Here is a 24278-nt window from a genome sequence, read left to right on the forward strand (position 1 = left end):
ATACCAAGTCAGCATTCATTTTCAATATATCCAAGATTCCAGATGCTAATTTGAAATTGACATTGTTCAGAAAGCTTAGATCCAAGTCTCTAGGATGCACACCAGAAGGAATGAAGTCTGTAACCTCTCTTCCTTTTAAGCTAGGAGGATTCGGCACCCAGGTTCTAAGAATCTTAACTTTCTGCAGGTTGTTATCTACTTCTTTCAACCAGTCTTGAAGCTTCTGTTGAGCTGAGTCTTGTTTATCTAGACGTGTTCTCTAGAGTTCAGACAAGACAAAGTCAACTCTATCTTTTAATCTTATCCATTGCTTCTCATAGCTTTCCTTGTGAGTAAGATTTTCCCTTGCCTGAATCAGCTTGTTCAGCTCCTAACCTATATACTCACACACATCTTGTAATAGAGTAGAATCTAGAAAGATGGTTGGTGGTGAGGGTACTTTTGTAGGTTTGGGTGGAAATACAGATTGAATAGCTAAGGATGATGATGATTGGCTGCTTGTCGAGTTTGGAGTTTGAGTGTTGCTGGTTGAGGGTTGATCAGGAACTGACTTTTCAATCATAGTTGAAAATGATTGCTCAATCTCTACATCAGGAGCATCTGATGTGACCATGAAGTCAGATTCACTAACGATTTCAGGGATGGAGGGTGAAAAAGTTTGATCAGGAACAAGTTGTTCAGGAACAATATGTTCAGGAGCAACATGTTCAGGTGTAGGGACATGTTCAGGGCTAGTTGATGTGGTCATTTGTTGGTTAGGTGCTTGATGTTGGGGGCTTTCTGAAGCAACTTCATCAGCAGCCACTTCAGAGGCTTTTTCTAGGTTTGGCCTAACTTCTGGTAGTTCACCTGAGTAGTGACTGACCAGATTGTCTAGAACTGATATCCCTTGGTTTTGGTTGGTTGAGGGTGGTTGAGATGATGATGAAGCATTGGGATTGGATGACTCAGAACCTATGTGTTCATCTGTGAACTCTGCATCAGCAGGAACAACATTCAAAGGTTGAATCATTGGTGGTTTCAATGGATTATTAGCAGGAAACCTATTATAGAAGTATGTTTTCCTTTGAAACAAGTCAATGATGTTTTCATCAATATCTGATCTAATAGGTTCATGAGTGATGTTATAAGCAGGCTTTTTGTGAGTTTTAGTTGATGATGAAGGGCCTTTTGGAATGGATGGGTAAAGTTTGCCTAATGGCATATCATCAAATTCAGAAGATGATAGTGAGGAGGTGGATTGGGAGGATGGTGATTGGGTTGAGTCTGATTCTACTACTATAACTATTTCAGAGTGTGGAGAATCAGGAATACCTGTATCAGCTTCTGGAGCAGCAGCTTCTGATCCAGCAGCTTTGTCCTCCTGGACATCTTCACCAGCCTTCACAATCATCAGCATGTTCCCAGCTTCTGATGTTGCCAAATTATGCAAATCTTCAGTAACTTGCACCAACTGCTATTCCACAGCACTAGCATCTTCCTTTGCTATACTAGAAGCAGGAACTTCAATTCCTTTTGCAAGTTCTCTGATCTTTTCAAGTGCAGCAGCATCTTCCATCTTCTTCTTCTTTACTTCCCTTGTAACAAGGTCAGTAGCAACTGCAATTTGCTCTTCCTCTTCAGCCACATATGCTGATTCCTTTAACTTCCTAACAACAGTCTTTCTCTTCTTGTTGGGAATTGGAGGCTGTTCAGGAGCAGTTTGAGTGGAAGCAGCAGCTTTGCCACTTCTGGTTCTCTTGTTCAGGACTGCATCAGTGTTCAAGTCCTGAACTTCTTCTTTAATTGTTGGTAGACCAGAACCACCAATCTTTAGTTTATCAGAGGCTTTATCCTTCTTAGCCTTCTTGGAAGGTTGCTCAACTTCCAAGTACTCTTCTTTAAAGGTCTCCTTCCTCTTGGATTTTCTGCTCTTGGCCACAGGCAGAGCACCACCATACATCTCTTCAGGCACATCTTCAAGTCTGATGACTTGACCATATGTTTTAAAATGGTCTGTGATGAAGTGCATCTGAACATCAATAGGGTCCTTCTTGTAGATGGGAGGAAAGTCTTCCAGCAGATTTGACTTTGCTCTAGATTCACTAATGTTAGTGCTGAGCTTCTTGAAGGCATCTTTAGGAATCAGAGACATGTTCCTGAGAGTCTTGCCATTGATTACCTTCCCTGTTTCAGTTTCCAGCTGCTTATCAGTGAAGAAGTTGACAACACTGAGAGCTTTCAGAATCCCTCACTGATGAAGAATTTCTGATATCAGTCTTCCATAGGGAACCCATCACCTCCTCCTCTGCTGACTTTTCCTGAGCTCCTTGATCATATGCTTGAAGATGTATTTGGGAACATTTGTCTTGTCCTTCCTGATGAAGAAGTGAAGGAATACTCTATGTCCCAAGGATGGTTGATCATTGCCACCACCTTTTGGTAACAGATTCTCATTTTTGATTTTCAAGAGCATCTTCTTCTCCATGCTCAAGTCAGAATAATTTCCCTTTTTTTTGCTATCAAACATGGACATGTTGACAATCTCGTTCCAAGGACATGTCTTGGGGTTATCTATCTCTGATCCTGCATATTTACCTGATCTATCTCTTCTGAGAACAAAGGCAATGGCCTCTTCACAGATGTATACCAGAATCCCCTTGATGCTTGATCTTATCTCCACGCATCTGAACAGTTTCAAGCCCATTTCTTCTCTTGTCTTCCCTTCCAAAGAAGGATTAATCAAAATCTTTTATGTTTCTTCCAATTTTGAAGCAGCTCTATCATACACAGAAGCTCTTAGCCAAAAATGCCTTAATAAAGTTTTGTATGTTGGTTCGTTCAACATATCAAAGTATGACATTAGCCCTTGTGCTTCGTAGTAGCTTCTGATATCACACCCATGATATGCAAGAGAGTTGAAGTCATCTGGATTCTTTATCTGAATCTTTAACTCCCTTTCTTCCAAGGACATAGTCCTCCCTTTGATTTCGTAGGCAGGTTTACCTTGTGTAGTTGATTCTGGATTCTCTACTTGCATGCTTGATGATGATTCTGGAACGGAACTTGATGATGCCATTAATGTAGTAGAAAGCTTTTAGGGTTCTAAGTTTTTGGTTTGTAGAGAAGAAGTTTGCTTCGCAAAGAAAGGTTGAGAATAGAAAGTGTTTGTTGTGAAGTGAGTAGTGTGTGAATTGTTTAAGTGTTTTAAGTAAAAACGATTGCAATTTAGAAAGGGGACAAACAAACATAACATTAATGACATAGGGGACGCGTGATAGTATTTTCAAAGCTTAAATCATCATTGCCCTCTTACGTTATACTGCAATACACACTTCAGAAGTTTTCAGAGTAACTGCCAAGTTAGTGGGCCAGGTGTGACTAAAAAGTAACTTCCAGCGTTTCCATTAACTCTGCTATTCAGAAGCACAAAACCCAGCTTCTGGACTTCAGATGCTGACGTCATCTTCAGAAGCACATTTTCCTCAGAACCTCAATAAAGAGCTTCTGATGGACCATAGCTTCTGGATAGACTTCAGGACCTAAATTCCTATTCAGGAGCAAGCAAATTTTAATCAAACACAAAGTGAATGTTCAAATTTTTCTTTATAAAATCAAATTTTTCCACAGTTAAAAGCTTAGTAAATATATCAGCCCATTGATGCTCAGTATCAATGAATTGTATATCTAAAATTCCTTTTTGAACATAGTTTCTATTAAAGTGGTGTTTGATTTCAATATGCTTGGCTGTTGAATGTAGAATTGGATTTTTTGACAAACAAATAGCAGCAGTATTATCACAATAAATGGGAATACTGTTAGCATTAATCTGATAATCTTCCAACTGATGTTTCATCCAAAGTAGTTGTGTACAACAACTTGCAGCTGAGATGTATTCTGCTTCTGTTGTAGACATAGCAATAGTTGCTTGTCTTTTGCTAGCCCAGGATATCATATTATCACCCAGAAATTGACAATTGCCACTGGTTGACTTTCTTTCATTCCTATCACCAGCACAGTCAGCATCACAAAATCCAACCAACTGATAATCTAAGGATTTCCTATAAAGGAGTCCAAGATTAGTTGTTCCTTTCAAATACTTGAAGATTCTCTTACAACAATTAAATGAGATTCTCTAGGATCTGATTGGAATCTTGCACACAAGCATACGCTGAATAAAATATTTGGCCTAGATGCAGTGAGGTATAACAAAGAACCAATCATACCTCTGTACAGCTTCTGGTCTACTTTTGTTCCAGTATCTTCTTTGCTTTAAGTGTAGGTTGGATGCATTGGAGTGTTCATCACTTTACCATCTTCCAGCTTGAACTTCTTCAGAAGCTCCTTAGTTAGTGTATTTTGTTTGATGAACATATACTCCATCTTTGCTTTGATTGATTTGAATTCCAAGGAAGAACTTCAGCTCTCCCATCATGCTCATTTCAAATTCATCCTGCATTAACTTAGAGAATTCCTTTCAAAGAGATGCATTAGTAGAACCAAATATTATATCATCAACATATATCTGCACAACAAGAATGTCTTTCTCAAGAGTCCTTCTGAAGAGTGTTGTGTCAACTTGGCCTCTTTTAAAATCATTTTTGATCAAGAAATTACTTAGTCTGTCATACCAAGCTCTGGGAGCTTGTTTCAAGCCATATCGTGATTTCTTAAGTTTGTAAACATGGTCAGGATGCTTAAGATCCTCAAAACCAGGATGTTGCTTGACAAACACTTCTTCAATGACTCCATTAAGAAATGCACTCTTGACATCCATTTAATATAGTATTATGCCATGATTAACTGCATAGGGTAGAAGTAACCTGATTGCTTCCAATCTTGCAACTGGAGTAAATGTTTCAGTATAATCAATGCCTTCTTGTTGACTGTAACCTTGTGCAACAAGTCTTGCTTTGTTTCTGAATACTTCACCTTGTTCATTCAACTTGTTTCTGAATACCCATTTTCTTCCAATAATTATCTTATGCTGAGGTTTGGGTACCAGATCCTACACATCATTTCTTTGAAACTGATTAAGCTCTTCTTGCATAGCTAGTATCCATAGGATTCCTCCATTCCAAGCCTATCAGCACACCTTCTGATCCAAATGTTAAGCTTCATAATGATGATTCACAACCTTACTCTGATGTTCCTGCTTACAGGAGATTGATTGGGAGACTTTTATATCTTAATACCACCAGGCCAGACATCACTTTCTTAACTCAGCAGTTGAGTCAATTTCTAAGCAATCCTACTCAAACTCATTTTACTGCTGCAACAAGAGTGTTGAGATACTTGAAAGGATCTCCAGGTCGTGGTATCTTCTTCCCTAGAGATGCTCCTCTTCAATTACAAGGCTTTTTAGATGCAGACTGGGCAGGCTGCAGAGATACCAGAAGATCTATTTCTGGTCAGTGTTTTTTTTTGGGCAAGTCACTCATTTCCTGGAGGACAAAGAAGCAACTCACTGTCAGCAAATCTTCCTCTGAGGCTGAGTATAGAGCTTTGGCAGCAGCATCATGTGAATTGCAATGGATCTTATATGTTCTTCATGATCTGCAGATTCAATGTCCTAAAACTCCTGTTATCTATTGTGATAATCAGAGTGCACTTCATATTGCTGCCAATCCTGTGTTTCATGAACGCACTAAGCATTTAGAGATAGATTTTCATATTGTACGAGAGAAACTGCAGGCCAACATTCTCAAACTGCTACCTATTTCTTCCAAAGACCAGCTTGCAGATTTTTTCACCAAGGCTCTTCTCCCTCAACCATTCAACATTTTGTTGTCCAAGTTGGAGATGATAGACATTTATCACCCTCCAACTTGTGGGGGGCTATTACAGCAGCATGCAGAGAAGGATAATATAGAGAATAATAGTAACTTGCAATGCAAGTTACTTCACCATTGTACTTCATCATTTTAGTGTAGTACAATCTAGATTGTGTAGTACAATTCTTAGGCCTATATATACCTTTGTATCACTCTATTTCCATAATAATGCAGTTTTATTTTGCTCTTCCATTGTTTCATAATATCAATTTCTCATCTAATCAAACTCTAATAAAATGATAAAAGGAATTACTCTTTTGTTAAAGAATAAAGATCACTGGGTTCTTTTCACTATCATTTTAAGTTTATGCCTTCTCCTCTTATTTCTACCATCGTTTGTTTTGGTATGCCTTTATACCATGGAATATGGATGCTACAATACAAACCCAGCTCACCTCATTTTACTTACTTATTATTAAATTAATCTCACCACAAATCATATAAATATATATGCACACGGGTACTTTTTATTTAAGAAATTCACTATAAAAAAAGATTATTTATATCTTGCCTTGGCCAATTAAATTAGTTAATTAGGGGATCGAATCACTTGCTCTTATCTATTTTCCTAACAAAACTCAATCTAAATCTTAAAACTTTAAAATACCATACTTTATGTAATATGTATATTTTAATCTACTTCACAACTTTATCTTTGGTTTTATATATTAATCGCAACTTTAAGCTTAGGTTATATATATAGATACATGATACTTCCTAGTAAGTGGGTGAAGAGCCTTGTTCATAACTGTGGACCAAACAGGAACTTACAAGAGTAATAATAACATAGACATCTTAGTGGACTTTTATAGACAAAGTTTTCTAGTGCAAAATGAATAAAGCTTAGTCACTAAGAAACTAAGAGATGGTTCTCAAATTTTTCATAAAGTTAATATTACTAGCTAACCAAATATTTTGTTGGCTAAACTTCTTAATAGCCAAGTAAAAGGTGTTGATATCTCTTAAACAATCAAAACTAACGGTGAAGACTAGATGCATGAGGCAGTGCTTCTTTTTAAAAAAAAAAAAAAAAGAAAACTAGTTTTCTGGTTTAGTAAAAGATAATTGATCTATACGATTTTATTGTTATAAAAATAAAGTAGAGTAATTTATTAAACTTACCTCACATTTCTTCTTTCAATTACTCCATTCCTTTTTTATTTAATTGTGAAGTTATTTCATCTCTACCTATATACATATGGACCTACATCTTGAAGAGAAGAAAAATAATAAAAAGGAAAATGCTACTTTTCAAGAAAAATAGCTTCAAGAATTTTTCAAGACACAGTTGACAAATTTTAATTAGATGATTTATTTGTCCACTTCCTATTTAATAGGAAAATGCTACTTTTCAAGAAAAATAGTTTCAAGAATTTTTCAAGACACAGTTGGCAAATTTTAATTGGATGATTTATTTGTCCACTTCCTATTTTTCAGCCACACCTCCTTGAATTGTGGCAAATAGTGCACTGTGATTGGCTACTCTTTATTCTTGAAGAATTCTTGATGTTATTTTTCTAGAGATATATCATTGCTCTAATAAAAATACCATGTTTTTATTTTTGGACGTTAGAGTTTTATGTGATACCGCGATAACAGTAGTAATAACTAAAATAAAAATGAAAGTAAAGTGAACTTAAGCGGAGACTTGTTGGAAATTTAGGAGGAATTGTAAAAATTACAAATTTTGAAGACTTTATGATTTTAGTGATGTTAAGTTAATTTCGTGGACTTAAGAGTAAGTTAATTTAGTGGACTTAAGAGTTGTAGATATGAGATTTGAAATGAAACTTAGTTTTGGTGTGAAATAGATTATTTAAGATGACTGAATTTTTCTACTTTTGGTAATTTTAAGGGACTCTTAAAATTGAACCTTTGTTATTAATTTTAGTCTAAAATCAATGACTTAGTTAGTAACTAAAAGGAATAGTTATTAGATAAAGATAGTAATATTTTTAGAATGAGAGAACTTTAGAATAAAATTTTATACCAGTTAGATTTCTTTTCTCAAAGTAACGTTTTAGAAAATAATAGTTTCGTTATGCGTGTCTTTAGTCCTTTAGAAATAATAATGAATAAATGGTTGAATTATGATCTCAATTGCTTTAAAAATAATGTAAAATAATGTTGATGTTGTTGCTGTTAAATTTAGACATCGCGCTTAAAGTATTAACCGACTTAAAGAAGTTTTGAGAAAGGACATAAAAATAAAAGAGACTTAATAGAATTTTTCGTAGAAATTTAGAGACAAACATTAAGATTATCATAATTCAAGACATGCTTAAAATAAGACAACCTTAACATAGTTAGAAATTTATCTTAATCGAAAGTATTTTTTTGAAGTGTTAGTTAATTTTTAGAAAAGAAAAATGTCTAATAGTGTTAGCTTTTACCTAAACAAATAATAATAAATCTTAGTCTTGTTCTTAATCTCGTGGCCTCTTTCGTAGGAAATTGTCGAGTTGTATTTTCTTGCTCTATCTAATGTCTGATCATCTCTCTCTAATTGCTTCAGTTTCTTTTCCTTCTTTGTGTCTTTGTCGTGAACATTGAGAGATCACAAGTGAGAGTTGAGTGAGAGTAAAGTGAGATTGTGAGAGTTTGATGAAGTGAGTAAGAAGAGGAATTAAAACATTTACTTGGAGTTTCTATTGGGGTGAGAAAAAAATGTGTAACATCCCAGACTGCTTTCAGGATTACCGACTGACCCCACAAACCAACACGAGTCTTTTCAGCGTGTTTAGTCCTCACTCGCACGCTTACCGGGAAACTTCCCGGTAGGTCACCCATCCCAAAATTGCTCCAAGTCAAGCACGCTTAACTGTGGAGTTCTTATGGAATGAGCTACCGAAAAGAAGATGCATCTTGTTGATATGGGTAGTACCTAACAATTCTTATAAGCCTTCCTTCAACCATGTAGTCCCATACCTACACGGCCTCTGGATCCCTCTCATTTCGATGTGATTCGGTTCCTCCTATTATCGTGGGGTCATCCTTACGGATAGTGCCCGTTCCAACTGGCGGGAACCTGTCGTATCCAACTGGCGGGATATCGAAAGCCACGACGTGGGTGTTACATGCCCACCAGTTTCCGCCTGGTTCGTCCCCGAACCACACCGTACTGGGAGAGGTCTGCTCTGATACCATATTGTAAATTTCTTCATCTCATTACTACATGTTATGATCATGTGGCTAACTCTACACTTCTTGCTATTTCGAGCACCGACTTATAATCACTGATGAGTCATTTTCAAGTACTGCAATTTTTTTCTTTAAACATGCACTACGCACTTGTTCTCGCAAAGTGTTCCTTGAATGATTCTCACATTCACATTATTTATGAACTAAAACATACTTGAATATTTGAGGCTTATTTCCAATTTGTTCTTGTCTGTAATGACAGTTACACTTGCGATCTCCTCTGTAATAACTTCGACTCCTAAAATTCGATTTAGTTAACAAAATCATTTCATTTTTTTTTCAAGACAATTGCATAAGAAATATCATCAGATAACAATGTTTAACTCCTCAATCCTTTAATTCGTTCTTAACTCTTTTACACTAGCGTTCCATAACCCTCATATACGGTTCTCAGGGGGGGTGGTCCTTTGGTTTACCTATCTCAATAAAGTCTATGATTGGTTCGAAGAACGTCTTGAGATTCAGGCGATTGCCGATGATATAACTAGTAAATATGTTCCTCCTCATGTCAATATATTTTATTGTTTAGGAGGAATTACACTTACTTGTTTTTTAGTCCAAGTAGCGACGGGTTTTGCTATGACTTTTTATTATCGTCCGACCGTTACGGAGGCTTTTGATTCTGTTCAATATATAATGACTGAGGCTAACTTTGGTTCTCCGCGGTCGGAATAGGTGAGTAAATTCCTTCCCTTAGAACCGTACTTGAGAGTTTCCTGACTCATATGGCTCAACAGTCAATTCTTTTTATCTTCCATTTTTTTTCTGGAGTTAAGAACAAGAAAAGAGGTTAATTACATGAGTTTCAAACTTGAATTTGGATTACGAATTGAATCCTTTGTTTTTAGTTTTATCTTTTTTCCTACCTTCCGAAGAATAAAGCATCGACATTAACACTAATGCTCGTTCTTGTCCTTAACACATCAACCTATTGTATTCATGCGTTAATACATTATTGTCCTCGACATTCTGTTGAAAGAGCTTGACGTCATTCGTCCATTAGTTCACTGTACTTTGGCAACTTCTTATTCAGTCTTCATTTTTTTTTCATTTTTCATTTTTTTTTGTTTCGATTAAAAGTTATATCTTGTCTCTGAACATTACCGGGATGTCTTTCCACTTACTGTTATACTTGTATTATCGAATCTTTTCGACATATGAGATTGGAAAACATGTCCTGAAATCGGTTTAACATATTAATTCAAGTCAGTTGTATCTATGGCTAGGTAGTCGGAAGACTTTATGTAACATGGGAAACTGATAATTTAGTCAATCAGAAAGAATCAATAGGTAATAAACGTATGTTGGAGTCTAAAGTCGGAAGTATAGAGGAATTATTTATGATTATTAGCTATTAAATCACTAAAATTTTGAGGACAAAATTTCTTTAAGGGGGGTAGAGTGTAATACCCCGCATATATAAAAAAAATTCAGTATCAATTATTTTATCTTTGGTTTTTTTTCTAGAGAAGGGCAAAATGGTAATTGCGCATAAGACTTTCCGGACCGAATCATATTATTCCAACGGACTATTGAGAATGAAATTTGTCGCTTAAAACTTTTACGACATTTAATTGAATATTTTAGTTTGAAGAATAGTGTCGAAAAGGGTATTTTGGTCATTTTCACCAAAGGGAGTATATAAGACAAATTATATGTATTTTTTCCACAAGTTTCTACAACTTTCTCTTCACTAGAAGAGCAGATTTTTTTCTTCCCTCTCCCTCTCTATACTCGTGTCTCACCCCTCCATCCTTTAAGCTCCCAATTTTCTAAATTTTTCCCTCTTAGAAATCAACAAACATGCTTGAATCTTGGATCCTTGTACAAACTAAGAGTGTTTCAAGCTTGGAAGATCCTTCCCTCCATTTTTCATCCTAAGCCAAGCTCTCTCCATATTTACCACTTTTGGAGGTTTTTGCAAAATCAAGCTAGAAATGGAATTTCATGTGTAGAGAAGTAACTATTGTGTTAGGATTAACATTAGAAGCAAGAAATCAGGCCAAGAATGAAGAAAACCAGAGCTTGGAATATGAGTTTGGAAAATCGGAAGTTTGACAAGCTTAAATTGAGGTAAAAGTGGATATTTAGAGATGTAGTTTAAGTTATGTTGAATGATTAGAAGCATAAGTTGTTATTTCCTTTGTTTTCTGTGATGACTCTATATTTTGGGCTGGCAGTAGCATCATTTTTCTGTTGTTTGCTGTTTGAAAAGAGAAGCTAGAAGCTAAAAGCCATAAGTTGTTCCAATAACTTCCATAACTGATTTTTGAACACTACTAGAAAAAACACATTTTACAACAGGATATCCACGTCAGTGGTCAAATACCTGATGGGAAATGTCAAACGGAGGGGTATTCACATCGGTGCATTAAATGACTGAGGGAAAAATTTGTAACCGAAGCTTTTTCACATCAGTGGGAATAACACCTGTAGGGAAAAGCAAACGCGGTGGCATTTTTGAAATTTTGACGAACTTGGTTTGACATCAGTCGCATATACCTGTGGGGAAAAAACAAGTCACGTTTACAATTTTATTCAAAAAAAAAAAGTCACTTTTACAATTTTCTCTTTCCCTTTCAGTTTTCACACTTTCGCGTTCTTCACTTTCCTCTGCAGAGAAACCATAACATCAAACCCTTCTCCTCCCAAACTCAATCAATCACTCACAAAAACGTTTTGGTTTTCTCTCTTCACTCCAAATCGAACAACAAACTGAAATTGGAGATGTTTTTACCCTTATCCCCAAACGACTGAACCCCAAAATCGAATCTGGATCCCAACCGAGTGAACCCTAAAAATCGGACCTGAATCACTCTATCTGAATCTCAATCTGTTGAACATGAATCTCAATCTGAATCACTCACTCAATCTCAATGTGAACTCACTCATCGAAATCTGAATCAGGTGAATCTCGATGTTCTTATTTCTCTCACTCACATGTTTTGATTTTCTTTTAATCCGACCTCTCGATCACTTTTTAACTCTGAAACAGGTGAATCCGTTCTTATTTTTCTCACTCACTCGTTTTGGCTTTCTCTCACTCACTCACTCGAATCTCGTCGGGTCGATCTCGTTATCTGAAAACAGGTGAGTCTTCATATATATTTGTTGTTGAGCCAAACACACACCAAGTATGATTGTCTTATTGAGATTGTTGTTGAGTCAATTGGGATTGTTGTTTTTGAACTATTGCACGAGGAAAGTATGCGTATCACAGCATGAGAAAGTGGTGTGTTGGTTTGATTTATTTGATGGTTATAGTTTTTTGTTTGTTCTTTCAATATATATGTACTGGTTTGGTTTTCCAGATTGGAATTAGATGTTATGCCCAATCACTTGTATGTCTCCAAAATTTCATTATTGTGCTACGAAAACAAATTGTTACTGGGATGCCTGAAGCAATGTGAAGTTTTTTTTTTATCTGTAGTTAGAGTGATATATTTCTGCCAAAAGCAAAGAGTTGCAATTCTAGACAATTTTCATACTAATATGGAGTCACGTTTATATTATGTAATCATAGAAAATAGGAATTAGGTCTATGACTTCTGCAAATTGTGTCGACTACTTCAATTAGTGTTAGTGTAGGTATTGAAGCTGATGATCATCTATTGGGATTTTAGGTACAATCCATGAGATAATTTCATTTAACCTACTTTTGATTTATATATACACATTGACTATTTGATACAAAGAGGTTAAGCTTCTAAAACAATCATTTCTCAGAAAATGTCACAGTATCTTAATTTTGTTGAGCCTTTTGGTTCAATAACGTGTTATTTATGAGTTATGAATCTTCTAATTGAATATATTGCGCTTTGTTGAGAAAGAGAATTACAGAACAAGCTGGTGTTGTGCTCACCCTTAATCCAAAACCATTTAAGGTACTATAATCCTTTTAGTTACCATTAGTTCTTACCTTATGCTTATTAATTTTACTACTTGTTTTGGTTTGAACCTTAACAGGGTGACTGGAATGGTACATGATGAATTATTCTCAATCTGTGTGGTAAGAGACACTGAGAAGAATGACAAAGGTGAATTATGCCACTGTTAACATTTAACTTTATTTTCCATTGTTTTCTATTAATACCAAGGCCACTTTACTGCTAAAATCTATAAGTATACCGTAATGGTTTTGATACGCATATGTTAGTTATTGGTTATACCCTGCTATATTTACCTGAATTCTAACAATTGCACAAATTTTAGTACATTTCAATTAAAGGCATTCTCCATTAATATTTTTTTACAATTTCGGTCCAAAGTTTTCATATATAGCTGTAATAACTCAGTTTTGTGATTCTTCAAAAAAAAAAAAAACTCAGTTTTGTCCACCGTCATCATTTTCCAATTTTTTAAACAAATTATACATGTGATACAGCCATACACAGCCCCTGCTTACGTATCAAAAGTCCAACATTGAGACTTTGAATTTCAAAATAAAACATAAAATACATGAGGAATAAGGCATATATAATTGAATAGTTGAACTTTGAAGTAGTGGTTTTCTGATTTGGTAAAAAAAAGAATCAAAATTGATTAAGTAGTGGTCCCACAGGCTCTCATACCATATCAGCTTAACTTAAATAATGGTATTTAGTTCTAACCATAGTTAGCTAAATGTTGAGTAGATATACACTCGTCTGTTGATTGTTTCCCTTCAAAAGATCACGTGAGTCTTTCGAATTAAATATTAGTTTGCAGATTTGTTGACTTAAATAGGAGTACTTTTGCAGCATACTGGTTTTTATTAAATAAACTTGCAAGTATAGTGGTCCATACAAATATCTTATAGATGTTAGTAACTAGTAGTAACCAAAAAAAAGTAGTATATATATGCATTCACAGTATTCGATTCCTTCAAAAAAAAAATAAAAAAATCTTGTATTCGATATCTGGAAATGCATGTGTAACTGGTAGTATATGCATTCGCGTATGAAAATGACCCCATGTTGGTAAAATTGAGTCATTGTAAGAAGCAGATTGAATGACATTATAACAATAAATGCTACAGCTTTTTTATCGTATTGTTTGCTAACAAATGATTGAAATTGATATACGTAATGACCCTGATAAGCCTTAACAAAAAATCTGCTTTCATTCATAAGAATATGAAAGCCAATGAAAGCAAACACCCTTCACACATCTTCCATGTTCCTCATTTTTCTTTCAACCTTATTTCAGTCACTCAGCTTACTAATCATTCACCCTGTTTTCTTTCCTTTTATGATGATCATTGTCTTGTGCAGGAAATGAATACCTTGAAGATGATTGGCAAAGCTAGAGTGGCTCATGGACTATATGAAGTTGATCTTCCTCATTGTAATCTGGTTCCATTTCCTTTTAAACATTTTGCAAATAATACTTGTACAACTTGTTCCTGCAATCAAGGTATCTGAACTTTATCTTGGTACCCTGTACTATTAGCTTGTGACTTACATATTTTATATTTGGTGGTTATGTTTGTATATTCTAAATTTTTTATAGGTAAGAACAAGCAGTCCAGCTGCATTTACTCGAGCTACTGTTGTTATAGCTGTGAAGTACTCTATAGTTGAACGTCCAGAGAAGATAGATGAGATCATATACCCTGAAATATCATCATTTCTGATGCTTATAAAGGATAATGACAAGGTGAGTTTTTAATCAACTTTCTGAATGTTGATAAAGTAATGTAACAATTTTCTTTGGATGTGGCTTTTCTGAAGTAAGAGTCACTTTATAGGAAAAGTGAGTAGTTAACGATACTGATTAAAATATGCATGCAAATACTTAGTTGCATTGACCCCTATCTTAATATATCTTGATGCATAATCTAATCAAATTCATTATAGTAGACTGCTCCTATCCAATTTATATTATTTTATAATCACTAAATATACACTATATTATAATGTTCTGATGGATATAGTGGCCACATTATGACATGTTATTGGATTCTATTAACTGTGCAAAAAATGTCAGTTTTTTATTAAGATACTTTACTAGAAATAATAGGCATGAACCTTAAAAATTCCTAATAGTTATTATAGTGAATTTGTGTGAATAATATTAATTCACACTTTCTGTACAGTCCACGCCATAACCTTAGCATTAATCTATGCATCCATTTAATCTAGAACTAGAATCCTTATAATCTCATACAATTTGCCATCAAGTTTGATTCTGGCATGTACATCACAAGATATTTTAAAATCCTCTACATCAGGTTGATCTTCTTAGGCATTTTGTGAGAATACAATCAAACAAAGAATTCAAATTAGTATTTTTAATTTTATAGGAGTTACTTTATGTTGCTGGTCTATCAAGTATCAACATGCATATCACTCACCTTTTATCTTATTATTATTACTATTATAGATTGATTATTGGTACGTGCTGGATTTGGTTATTTTTTATTTTACAATTGTTAAATTGTTTTTTTAGTAATTGTTAAATTATTCGGCTTATTTGGTTCATGAACATATTTCAACGAATCAATTGTCTAGTCGAGTCTCGAACTTTGTTCGAGTTGGTTCGGTTCATTGCCAGCCCTATGTGGCAGCAAGCGCATGTGGCCTAGTGGGTCAAGAACCTACAAGGATTAGTGCTCTGAATTAATTTTCTATATGATAATTCTTTTGGCTAATGTTCATCATTGGCCTGATAAACCAACCATACTCTTTACAGGTTGCGGAAATCCTGAAGATTCGGACTTCGTGTTATCAGAATAGCCAAGCTGTGGATATAATGAATCCTCTTCAATGATGTGGGAAGTTGTTGAAGCCTTATGCTGAAGAAGTATTATATGTTGTTTCTGGGTTTTCCGCCAGGTTATGAATTATAATAGCACAAGAATATGAACTTTGTTATTATTGAAAACACACAATAATAGATTGTGTTGGCCTTTGTTGAGTTTTCGTTTGCTGTCCTATTATGTCTCTCTATCTTCTTATTTAAGCACCAATAGAAACTTGGTTGTATGGTATAATTTGGTAAGTTTACATATTATAGATAGAGTTGTATTTTTTTTTTCCATTTTTATTGTATGTTTGAATTATAACTTACAAAGCATAAAAATATTTATCTGCTTTGGGCTCTAATTTGTTGCAGATTTGGTACTGTAGTAAGCTTTTGCACAATAATAATATATTATCAATTATTTTCACATTGCTGGGAATGTCAACCAATGTGAAATATGAATCTGAATAAATATGGGACTTAAATTCACATCGGTGAGTCTTCTGCCTGATGTGAAATAAACATATTTGACATCAGTTACAATAGTAGGACTGATGTGAAACCGTACGCTTTAGTTTAAATTATCGAATATCACATCAGTGATTGGCTGCCCGATGTGGAAAAGAACTTTTCACAACGGGTTCCAACCCGATGTGAAATGTCGTTCACATACAACATCACCTTTAGTTACATCGGGTGGGACCCGATGTGAAAGGTTGTTTTCCACTGATGTGAAATGTCATTTCTGTAGTAGTGGAAGTTAACATGTTAGTATTGCTGTAAAAATGGGATAGGAACTATGTACACATGAATTCATTGATTCTGGAAAATTTGAATTGAAATTGAATTGTTTAGAGGTCATAAGCTGTCAATTAAGCTGTTTTGAGCAAAATGCCTTAAATGACTAAGTTGTGAGTTCAGACTACTGTATAAGTGGTTCATAGGGCTAATAATACATGTTGGAACTGCTGTGTTATAGTTTGGGTCGAAATTTATGTGATAGAAGTTATAAGTTGTTAGTGAAGCCGTTGAAGAATAGCTTAAGTTGGAAATTATTACCGGTCAGAGTGGAATAAATTCCGGGGTTACTCCACCTGGGTTTATTCCGTAAAAACAACTCAGATAATATTGTTTGTTCAACGCTAACTTCTAACATAATGATAAATATTATTATGATTATGATTATGACTATATACAAGTATATGATTATGAATATGTCAAGATGACAAGAATATTCAGTTATTTACCGATCTTAGTTTTTCCCCGATCGCTCAGTTATGTAAATATGAGCCTTATAAACCCAAAAAGGGTTGAGTTTAGAGACATATGGCGATCCTAGGTTCCCTGAGATTGCCTACAGCCTAGGATAGGTGGAACTCACTGAGACATTTCGTCTCACCCCAATCCCTTTTATTTTTTTCAGATCAGCAGGTTGTACGTGGCAAGGAGACAATACAGGAGGCTGAATGATATATTTTCACATGCTCATGTTGGTTTGTGGGGTTAGTCGGCAATCCTAAAAAGCAGTCTGGGATGTTACAAAATGGGTATATAACCTTTGCGAATGATATTGGATTCTCTAGGGTCTCTCATGACTAAGAGAAATAAAAGGGAATGCTTTTGCTCGAGGTAAGGGCACCTATCCACTTTTTAGATATATTTATACACTATTCCTTGTTATGTATATATGCTCCGTATTTTCATACTTGTCTGATGATTTTAATTTCAAGGTGAATAAATGAATGTATATGTATATGAAATCATTTATGCATGAGATAAATTACTTACGGTATATTCTGAGTCGTAACATGTGACTAGAAGTTCATATACCTATTGAAAAATATTATGTCCATGCATTTCATAGTTACGTGACCACCAGAGAGGAGTCACGAGGTGCACACCGGAGAGGTGGCACGGGGTGCGTTTTAAAACCACCTTATCCCGTAGTGGATCATCGAGTCTGATAGATGAGTAGATACTCATCTCCTTAGTGGCGTGGCCACGACCCTCTGCGGAGGTGTATTAATTCCGGAACATATGCATTGACATATAGGCATTGCATTAGGAGTCGAGTCATAATAAATTTTGTATTAATCTTATTTTTCTACTTGTTTCCATACAAGGGTTAAAATGCGATCTTTAATCCTTGTATAATGTTTGCTTTGTTCATGTTATCTTTATATTTGTTATTTTCGGAAATGGTGACCCTTTCAGTGGATGTGTGGGCTATATGCCATAGATTAAGATGGCACCATGGGATCCCGAGATGCTTCCATCGGAGGCGACGAACTTCAACTTCTCTGACAACAGAACTACTATGTCTTGGGGATTTGACCCGGCCTTAGGATGGGTCACATTTACGGTCAACGTACTCGCAACTAGCCATATAGTTATTAGGGAGCCAGATGTGAGCTTATCGTCATTAGAGGGTCTAGTACTCAACTTACTTCATTTTAAAGTCAAAGTTCAGCTTAGTAGTCCTCTAATTTTGGATAGTACTTTTGAAAGAAAATCCTCCCTCTGCGTAGGGATGTAATCATGTCATGTAAATTGTTGAACTGTCATGTAAAGCTCTATATAACTCTCACGTCTATTTTGAAAAGTACTTCAATTTACTTTGTGAATAAAAATATATAACTTGTGTTTAAAAAAAAGGTTTATTCTTTTCTTTTGTTATAAAAAAAAAACATTAAAAGGAACATTAAATATATTTTGCGAACAAATTTATGACTTATTTTAAAAAAGGTTTAACTTCATTCTTCCTTTCTTTCAAAAAAAAAAAAAAAATTAGACACACAATATTTGGTGCTGAAAAACGGGGAGTTACACTAATATTTAACGGTGTTTTACATATAAAATAAAAATTTATTTAATAGAAACATTACATTAATTTTGATATTTTGAAAATAATCACGAGTTTTAAAAAATTAGTTTATTGAGTTTCCCAAATATGTATTTAAAAATTTGTTTTCGCGTACATAAGAAAATAAAATCCACAATATACACGATTCAAATATTTAACATATTTTTTTATATGTAAGAAAAAAAATATTCAATAAAAACATTATATTGACTAGCGAAAAGACGGTCACTCACGTGCCTGTCTTTCCGCTCTTTTTATTGCGCTAACGTTTGAAAATTTTGAACGGTGTTTTTTTTATGAAATTTTGATTTTGATTAAAACAAAAAAAAATATAAATGACACCAAAGACACCGACAATAATACAATATAACAAAGAAATATAATCTAAAATCTTTTTTTAATGATACCAATAATAATTTTATCATAGAAAAATGTTGTTTAAGGGTATAATTAGAATGTTTAAAAAGTAAGTATAAATATACTCATCTAGTTTGTTACATTTTTTAAATGATAAAGGAAAAAAAATATATTCATATCGTGTTTGTACATTTGTTTTAATATTTAAATTTATTCTTATCTATTTGTTACATGTGTTATTTGTATTGAAAATTGATGGTATTTTTGGAAAGAAAAATTCAATCCAAAAGTGTTGAAAGGGGTAGTTTTCTATATATATAATATAAATATAGATATAGATATAGATGTTGATAATTTTTAATTAATATTTTTAAACCTTTGACGATATTAACAATGTAATTAATTTTTATATAATTACCACAATGTTACGTGTAACACCCAAGGCTGACGAGGGCGAGGAGTGGTCGCCGGTGCACAAGGCATGACAATGAGCAGCTCCCGACAGCTTCTAGAAGAACCGAATCACATCGGAATGAGAGGGATCCTGAGATTGTGTAGGTATGAAACTACATGGTTGAAGGAAGACTTATAAGAATTGTTTGGTATTACTTATATCAACAAGATGCATCTTCTTTTTGGTAGCCCATTCCATAAGAACTCCACAGTTAAGAGTGCTTGACTTGGAGTAGTCTTTGATTTGGTGACTTACCGGGAAGTTTCCCGGTGAGCGTGCGAGTGAGGACAAAACACGCTGAAAAGACTCATGTTGGTTTGGAGGGTTAGTCGACAATGCTTAAAGTCGTCTGGGATGTTACAAATGGTATCAGAGCAGACCTCTCTCAGTATGGTGTGGTTCGGGGACGAACCAAGCGGAAGCTGGTGGGCTTGTAATGAAGGTGAGAAAAACACAAGAAGGGGGGGGGGGGGTTAAATTGTGTTAACTTTTTCTTAGTTTTCTCCTCAGCTGAAAACACTTGGTCAGAAGCAGATAGAGTACTGCTTCTGAAGTAATGTTCAGAAATAACTTGCAGCGGATAAAAACAGAGAGAGAGAGGAGAAAGACACAAAGCAATTATACAGGTTCCTTCCACAAACCGGAAGTAGTCCTGTCCCCCTTGCACTTCCAAAGAGAGTTCACTATAATGTAATATTTGATTACAACTGCTCACTGCTACAACAAGCAAGAGACTTCAAATTGCTCAAGCACAACTGCAAGAGACTTCCTATGCTCCTGAACACAATAAAGAGACTTCTAATGCTCAACTGCAAGAGACTTTTAATCAAACAGAATTACAAAGAAAAATGTTTGAGGTTCAGCACTTGATATACAATCAGTGGTGTTCACAATACAAATCAGATACAAACTCTTGAGACTCTAGAATTTCTAAGATATGAACTTTGAAACAGAAATTCTAAGTGAACTTTGAATGCAGAACAATTTTAGCAGAGTTTTGGCACTTGTAAATTGTTGTTGAGTCTATACCAATCTCTAAGTCTTCACTCCTTTATATAGAGGTGTGAAAGAGACGTTGTGAAATTGTCAGCACATCAAAAAGAGTCGTTTGAAGCTTTGATCAATCACCAATGATCTTTTGCATGATATGGTAGTTGTCCTATGAAGGATCAATTTCAAATCCACTCCCATTGTGAAGGAACATCGTTGCAGGCAGAGTTGTTTTTCTTGTCTTGTAGCAGAGACAAACACAAAGTAGTGGAGGTAGTGGTTGTACACTTCGTACAATTGTACTTTGTCAACTCTTTTTGAAGATAAGCATCCAATGCCTTCAAATCCTCTCAAATTTACCGTTGCTTTACATTTCCTGTCTTCTGCAATGCTTAGATGAGTTTAAATCCATTGAACATCCCTTGACGCTTTAAGTTTTGCATCTCCTGATGAACTTCGGCTTCTGGTGATCTTCAGCTTCTGATGAGATGCTCCTGATGAACTTGCTTCTGATGACGTCATCACTTCAGGAGCACTTTGTCTTCAGGAGCACTTTTAACTTCAGGAGCACTTCTCTTCAGACGCTTTAAACTTCCTTTTTGTTGATTCCTTAGCTCTCTTTTGTTCATCCAGAACCTATTTAAGAAGTCAAATTTTGTCTATGATCCTGTACACTTGAACAAATATTAGCTAGTCCAATTGACAATTTTTAATACCTTGTTATCATCAAAACTCTCAAAGGTTTATTGTTAAACACATTTTGTTCCAACAATCTCCCCCTTTTTGATGATGACAAACAATAGTATTTAAAATGTGCAATTGTTGTTAATCCAATTAACAAGTTGACTGTTAGGGTTTGAGGTTTGCAAGCTCCCTCTCAGTCTAATAGTACTTAAAGTGAGGTTTTTAAGCTCTCGGGGATTTCTATCCATGTTAATAAAATTCATCATTTAAAAGCGCAATAACACTCAGAATATTCTCACATCAATAGACTAAGAGATAAGAAGTTGGTCCTATTAATTTAAGATGATTAAAAATTAAATTAATGGGGCCTAGAGCCTATAAATACTATACAATATACTCCCCCTTTTGTCATCAACAAAAAGTTCGAAAGACTAAAGATAAAAAGAAAGAAGTAAGAAAAAGATAGTGAGAAAAAATATTCTATAAACAGAGCATAAAAGATATAAATATATCAGAGCACACAAAAAGATGAGGAATATATCAGAGCAAAACTACATAATTAGAAGTATATCAGAGCATGACAATAGAGTTCAAAAGCATAAAGTATTGATCAGAAGCGCAAAATAAGTTCAGAAGCAAAAATTGAAGTCAGAAGCACAAAAAGTGTAAGAAGATTTGAAAATAAGGAAACTTAAACTAAACAAGTTAAAATGTGTGCAACCAAAGGGTTGACTTGTTTGTTAAACATTTCCATCATCTGTTTGATCATCAAGTTGGTCTCTTCTTGTTTCTTCTGCATAGCTTCTTGCTGTTGCTTCATCTCATTCTTGAAGTCCTCATTGCTCTTTATCAGATTCTCTTCTCTTGCTCTAGCTTCTTCCAGCTTAGCTTCAGTAGAAGACTTATATTCCAGCATGAGTAGCTTTTGCTCCATAAGCTCTTTCTTCAGCTTCCTGTTCTCAGATACCAAGTCAGCATTCATTTTCAATATATCCAAGATTCCAGATGCTAATTTGAAATTGACATTGTTCAGAAAGCTTAGATCCAAGTCTCTAGGATGCACACCAGAAGGAATGAAGTCTGTAACCTCTCTTCCTTTTAAGCTAGGAGGATTCGGCACCCAGGTTCTAAGAATCTTAACTTTCTGCAGGTTGTTATCTACTTCTTTCAACCAGTCTTGAAGCTTCTGTTGAGCTGAGTCTTGTTTATCTAGACGTGTTCTCTAGAGTTCAGACAAGACAAAGTCAACTCTATCTTTTAATCTTATCCATTGATTCTCATAGCTTTCCTTGTGAGTAAGATTTTCCCTTGCCTGAATCAGCTTGTTCAGCTCCTAACCTATATACTCACACACATCTTGTAATAGAGTAGAATCTAGAAAGATGGTTGGTGGTGAGGGTACTTTTGTAGGTTTGGGTGGAAATACAGATTGAATAGCTAAGGATGATGATGATTGGCTGCTTGTCGAGTTTGGAGTTTGAGTGTTGCTGGTTGAGGGTTGATCAGGAACTGACTTTTCAATCATAGTTGAAAATGATTGCTCAATCTCTACATCAGGAGCATCTGATGTGACCATGAAGTCAGATTCACTAACGGTTTCAGGGATGGAGGGTGAAAAAGTTTGATCAGGAACAAGTTGTTCAGGAACAATATGTTCAGGAGCAACATGTTCAGGTGTAGGGACATGTTCAGGGCTAGTTGATGTGGTCATTTGTTGGTTAGGTGCTTGATGTTGGGGGCTTTCTGAAGCAACTTCATCAGCAGCCACTTCAGAGGCTTTTTCTAGGTTTGGCCTAACTTCTGGTAGTTCACCTGAGTAGTGACTGACCAGATTGTCTAGAACTGATATCCCTTGGTTTTGGTTGGTTGAGGGTGGTTGAGATGATGATGAAGCATTGGGATTGGATGACTCAGAACCTATGTGTTCATCTGTGAACTCTGCATCAGCAGGAACAACATTCAAAGGTTGAATCATTGGTGGTTTCAATGGATTATTAGCAGGAAACCTATTATAGAAGTATGTTTTCCTTTGAAACAAGTCAATGATGTTTTCATCAATATCTGATCTAATAGGTTCATGAGTGATGTTATCAGCAGGCTTTTTGTGAGTTTTAGTTGATGATGAAGGGCCTTTTGGAATGGATGGGTAAAGTTTGCCTAATGGCATATCATCAAATTCAGAAGATGATAGTGAGGAGGTGGATTGGGAGGATGGTGATTGGGTTGAGTCTGATTCTACTACTATAACTATTTCAGAGTGTGGAGAATCAGGAATACCTGTATCAGCTTCTGGAGCAGCAGCTTCTGATCCAGCAGCTTTGTCCTCCTGGACATCTTCACCAGCCTTCACAATCATCAGCATGTTCCCAGCTTCTGATGTTGCCAAATTATGCAAATCTTCAGTAACTTGCACCAACTGCTATTCCACAGCACTAGCATCTTCCTTTGCTATACTAGAAGCAGGAACTTCAATTCCTTTTGCAAGTTCTCTGATCTTTTCAAGTGCAGCAGCATCTTCCATCTTCTTCTTCTTTACTTCCCTTGTAACAAGGTCAGTAGCAACTGCAATTTGCTCTTCCTCTTCAGCCACATATGCTGATTCCTTTAACTTCCTAACAACAGTCTTTCTCTTCTTCTTGGGAATTGGAGGCTGTTCAGGAGCAGTTTGAGTGGAAGCAGCAGCTTTGCCACTTCTGGTTCTCTTGTTCAGGACTGCATCAGTGTTCAAGTCCTGAACTTCTTCTTTAATTGTTGGTAGACCAGAACCACCAATCTTTAGTTTATCAGAGGCTTTATCCTTCTTAGCCTTCTTGGAAGGTTGCTCAACTTCCAAGTACTCTTCTTTAAAGGTCTCCTTCCTCTTGGATTTTCTGCTCTTGGCCACAGGCAGAGCACCACCATACATCTCTTCAGGCACATCTTCAAGTCTGATGACTTGACCATATGTTTTAAAATGGTCTGTGATGAAGTGCATCTGAACATCAATAGGGTCCTTCTTGTAGATGGGAGGAAAGTCTTCCAGCAGATTTGACTTTGCTTTAGATTCACTAATGTCAGTGCTGAGCTTCTTGAAGGCATCTTTAGGAATCAGAGACATGTTCTTGAGAGTCTTGCCATTGATTACCTTCCCTGTTTCAGTTTCCAGCTGCTTATCAGTGAAGAAGTTGACAACACTGAGAGCTTTCAGAATCCC

The 24278-nt window shown here is 35.4% G+C and overlaps 1 protein-coding gene across 2 annotated transcripts; it reads left to right on the top strand.

The window, feature by feature from the left end:
• Window positions 1–11542: 11542 nt before the first annotated feature.
• LOC146936134 (cullin-associated NEDD8-dissociated protein 1-like) lies at window positions 11543–16099 on the top strand. 2 transcript variants are annotated; one of them, XM_085751137.1, is made up of 7 exons: window positions 11578–11921; window positions 12010–12104; window positions 12841–12898; window positions 12981–13051; window positions 14267–14408; window positions 14505–14651; window positions 15687–16099. In XM_085751137.1, the coding sequence occupies exons 5-7, from the start codon at window positions 14310–14312 to the stop codon at window positions 15762–15764; spliced, it is 324 nt and encodes a 107-aa protein (XP_085607263.1). In that variant the 5' UTR covers window positions 11578–11921; window positions 12010–12104; window positions 12841–12898; window positions 12981–13051; window positions 14267–14309; the 3' UTR covers window positions 15765–16099. The 2 variants fall into 2 exon arrangements, with proteins under 2 accessions (XP_085607262.1, XP_085607263.1); XM_085751136.1 differs by lacking the exon at window positions 12841–12898 and having other exon boundaries at window positions 11543–11921.
• Window positions 16100–24278: the final 8179 nt, after the last annotated feature.

Source organism: Medicago sativa, chromosome 3 (assembly GCF_051527215.1).
Source record: "Medicago sativa cultivar Bolivia chromosome 3, Bolivia_mono, whole genome shotgun sequence".
Classification (NCBI taxonomy): domain Eukaryota; kingdom Viridiplantae; phylum Streptophyta; class Magnoliopsida; order Fabales; family Fabaceae; genus Medicago; species Medicago sativa.

Excerpts from the sequence above, each read along its gene's own strand:
- LOC146936134 (XM_085751136.1), top strand. The coding sequence starts at position 14,310 with ATGGACTATATGAAGTTGATCTTCCTCATTGTAATCTGGTTCCATTTC. Across the intron at positions 14,409-14,504 it reads AACTTGTTCCTGCAATCAAG|GTAAGAACAAGCAGTCCAGC; the intron begins GTATCTGAACTT and ends AATTTTTTATAG. Across the intron at positions 14,652-15,686 it reads TTATAAAGGATAATGACAAG|GTTGCGGAAATCCTGAAGAT; the intron begins GTGAGTTTTTAA and ends TACTCTTTACAG.